Consider the following 4,178-nt stretch of genomic DNA (forward strand, 5'->3'; position numbering starts at 1 on the left):
TAATCTATGATCAAAACTATGATCAATTCTAATGTAAAATACTGATGCGGTGTTTCTGTGTGGCATATTAGATCAACGTTTCACAGATTTGTGATTTAATTGTAAAATTGACACTTTTAATCGAATGCCGTTTCAATCTGTCTGTCTTTCTCGGTCTATATCTCTCACACAATGCCTGTACGTGACAGATTTGAAACTCTCTTATATCCACCACATAAAAACACAGGTAATCATAATTTTTTTTAACTGGGATTGCTGTCTCCTTGAAGGAAGTTCATTCCACAAAAGGTTCTTTATACTAGAAAAAATATTATTTAGATCATTAAAAATGTTTCTTTTAAGGACCAAATTTGAGGACCAAAATATGATTCTCCTACTGCAGGGCGTAACACACACTACAAATTGTGCAAGCAAATATATAAACTGGCAAAATGCTCTAGGCAAATTAAATTCACACATTTAAAAACCCGACAAGCGCTGTCTCCAAGCCGCAAACCCCATCTGACAGCTCTCCACTACCTCAACAGCAAGGGCTTGTATCTCATCTGCATAGTGTCTTGCCATTGGCCAGTGGTTTAACAAGAGCAGCTGCTGCCGCAAGCTGATTGGCTGAGCTCTGAAGAGGGCTTGGAATCCCTCCCAGCCATTGAGAAAGGCCATAAATAGGGCACGAGAACACACACAAAACACAGATGCAGCTGAAACCATCTCATGCTTCAAGACTGCCACAATCAGAAACATCCACGAGTTTGAAGCTGCAGGGGAAACAGGCAAATCCAAACTCTCAGACTTACATTCACTATTGGGATTGGGAATCATGTCTCTGGAAGGCAAGGAAAAGACAGAGGTGCGATTGGTGTTCATGGGAGCGGCAGGTGTTGGGAAAACAGCCCTGATTAAACGTTTCCTACAAGACAGCTTCGAGCCCAAACATCGGCGGACGGTGGAGGAGCTCCACAGCAAGGAGTACGAGGTGGCCGGGGTCAAAGTAACCGTGAACATCATGGACACGAGCGGGAGCTACTCCTTCCCGGCCATGAGGAAGCTCTCCATCCAGAACGGAGACGCCTTCGCCTTGGTCTACTCCGTGGACGACCCCGAATCCCTCGAGGCCGTCAAGAGCCTGCGTGAGGAAATCCTGGAGGTCAAGGAGGACAAGTTCACACCCATCGTAATAGTGGGCAACAAGACCGACCGACTGCACGAGCGAAGGGTGTCCGCGGACGACGTGCTGGCGAAGGTGGAGATGGACTGGAACAACTGCTTCCTGGAAGCCTCGGCCAAAGACAACGAGAACGTGATGGAGGTGTTCAGGGAGTTGCTCCAGCAAGCCAACCTCCCCAGCCGCCTCAGCCCGGCCTTGCGTCGTCGCAGGGAGACCATTCCCAAAGACAAGGGTCTGCGGCCGCCCATGAACAAGGCCAACAGCTGTTCGGTCTCCTAACGCCCGCGAGAAAACGACGAGCGAGGACGGCATGGGTCGAGGTTCTCCTCGATGATGTGGAAGGCTCTTTTAAGGCGAAGACGCTTTTGTTACATAGCGAAACTTCCCATAATCCCGCTTCCAAAATCAGCATCCAGAGAAAGGGGAGGATGATCAAAAGACAATGAACTGTTGCGTTTGTGCACAGAATCTGTTGAATGTGTTGACCGTGACGTTCAGTTGTGTGATCCGTGTCGTCGATTCTATCGTATACGTTAAAATATTCCGACTTTAATGCTAAAGCATTGCAATTTAGCAATGTCATAAATGTTTATTATCATAATTTGACTGTATGGCCAATGTATTCATTGGTTTACAAATCATTGCACTAAGTATTAAGGTCACTGTGTTCATTGTTCAGTTGCATATACCAGCACTTTTATTCTGTCGAAAACTCGTATGATGCACTGATGTCTTTTTTTTTGTAACTTGTTAAAGAAAAATAAATAACTAATTGCTGATCAAAGGCTTTCTGGCAGGATTTATGTTGAGAGAATTTGAAATGTGTCAACGCACAAAGCTAATTTAACTTAAAAAGTGAAACTAATGTATTTTATAGACTTACACGCAAAGTTTGATATTTCAAGACTTTATTTGTTATAATTTTGATGATTATGGCTATGAAAACCTTTTCACAATATTCTAATTTTGAATTTGGGGTTTTATAAGCTGTAATCCAAAATTATACCAAATAAAGGCTTGAAATCTGTATAATGAGTCTATATAATATATTAGTTTCACCTTTTAAGTTTAATTACTGAAATAAATTAACTTTTGCACGATATTTTCAGTTTTCAAGTTTCACCTGTACCAAATTTGTGATAAACTTGTTGGAAATATCTATTCATTCTTTATCACTGCGCTACAGAAAAAAAAATATTTTCTTACTCAGTATTGTTGGCATTTTTTCCCGATATATTTAAATATTATTAAAACAAAATTATTTTAACTGAAGCGAAATTGGATATGAAGTCTTGTCTTCTGAAAAAGTATCAAAATTAAGTGAGTTTTTATACTTCAAACATTATATTTGAACATAATATTGTTTTCCTTTTAAGTTTATTTTTCTGATACTACTTGCAGATATTTTCCTTTTTTTATATCTTTAGTAATTTTGCCTCTCAATTAAATGTGTCTGGATTTAAGAATGTTTAGATATTTGTACTAAGTATCATGTACAGTGTTTTTAAGAATAGCGAAACAAAAGACTTAAATGCTATGAAAACAAATTTTTTTGGAAAAGCATCAATATATTGTAATTTATCCACTAAATAATTTCAAGTTTTTAAGTAGAAGCTAATAAATGAGAAATGTTTCATGCAAACTACAGTTTAATCAGTCATAAAATCCAGAAGGCAACATTAACCCTATTAAAACATAACCATAATAACCAACTTTTATACTTTGATAATGAAAAAAGATGCTACACTAAAAAATGCTGGGTTGTTTTAACCCAATTTTGGGTCAAATATGGACAAACCCAATTGTTGCGTTAAAAATGCAATTCCATAAATGTAATCCAACTGCTGGGTTTGTCAATATTTGACCCAAAATTGGGTTAAAACAACCCAGCATTTTTTAGAGTGTACCACAGCTAAATTTCCACATCCACACATCCAGGACTTGTCATATATTGCCACCTTGTGGTGCGTCGACTGACTTGGAGCTTTTCACCGGCTTTGGGTGTGATATGCCATGAATATAGTGAACAATAAAAGCAACGAGGAAATGTGTGCTGCGTAAAACAAAGGCCTATTATCACACACACATCTAACGGGATGTAAGGTACTTCCTAAAACACTGAGTGAATGATCTATTGAATGAAACGTAATGCATGTAGCACAACATTTTACAATGACAGACTTTTGTTTAACAATGCAGGACTCTACAGAAAATAAAGAGGGTTATTCAGAGTTATCCAAACGTTACTTGGTTATCCAAGTATTCAAATTAATTTTAATGAAATCTACAATTACATTATGAACATCTAAGCCCATTACACTGCAAAAGAAATGACTAAAATTATTACTGGTAATTGTTTATATACTTGCTTTCCAATATATATATATATATATATCTGAGTCGGTCGGAATCTGCTCAGTTACTGGGATTTTCACACACAACAATTTCTAGGGTTTACAAAGAATGTTGTGAAAAGGGAAAAACATCCAGTATGCGGCAGTCCTGTGGGCCAAAATGCCTTGTTGATGCGAGAGGTCAGAGGAGAATGGGCCGACTGATTCAAGCTGATAGAAGAGCAACTTTGACTGAAATAACCACTCGTTACAACCGAGGTATGCAGCAAAGCATTTGTGAAGAAGCCACAACACACACAACCTTGAGGCGGATGGGCTACAACAGCAGAAGACCCCACCGGGTACCACTCATCTCCACTACAAATAGGAAAAAGAGGCGACAATTTGCAAGAGTTCACCAAAATTGGACAGTTGAAGACTGGAAAAATGTTGCCTGGTCTGATAAGTCTCGATTTCAGATGGTAGAGTCAGAATTTGGCGTAAACAGAATGAGAACATGGATCCATCATGCCTTGTTACCACTGTGCAGGCTGGTGGTGGTGGTGTAATGGTGTGCGGGATGTTTTCTTGGCACACTTTAGTCGCCTTAGTGCCAATTAGGCATCGTTTTCTACCTGAGTATTGTTTCTGACCATGTCCATCCCTTTATGGCCACCATG

The 4,178-nt window shown here is 39.3% G+C and overlaps 1 protein-coding gene across 1 annotated transcript; it reads left to right on the plus strand.

The window, feature by feature from the left end:
• The first annotated feature begins 677 nt into the window (after nt 1-677).
• On the plus strand, nt 678-2,186 carry rasd4 (rasd family member 4). Its single transcript, XM_039665511.2, has one exon. It carries the CDS (start codon nt 818-820, stop codon nt 1,442-1,444), a length of 627 nt encoding a protein of 208 aa, XP_039521445.2. The 5' UTR covers nt 678-817; the 3' UTR covers nt 1,445-2,186.
• Nucleotides 2,187-4,178: the final 1,992 nt, after the last annotated feature.

This window comes from Pimephales promelas, chromosome 3 (genome assembly GCF_988280905.1).
Source record: "Pimephales promelas chromosome 3, fPimPro1.hap1.1, whole genome shotgun sequence".
Lineage (NCBI taxonomy): Eukaryota > Metazoa > Chordata > Actinopteri > Cypriniformes > Leuciscidae > Pimephales > Pimephales promelas.

Excerpts from the sequence above, each read along its gene's own strand:
- rasd4 (XM_039665511.2), top strand. The coding sequence starts at position 818 with ATGTCTCTGGAAGGCAAGGAAAAGACAGAGGTGCGATTGGTGTTCATG.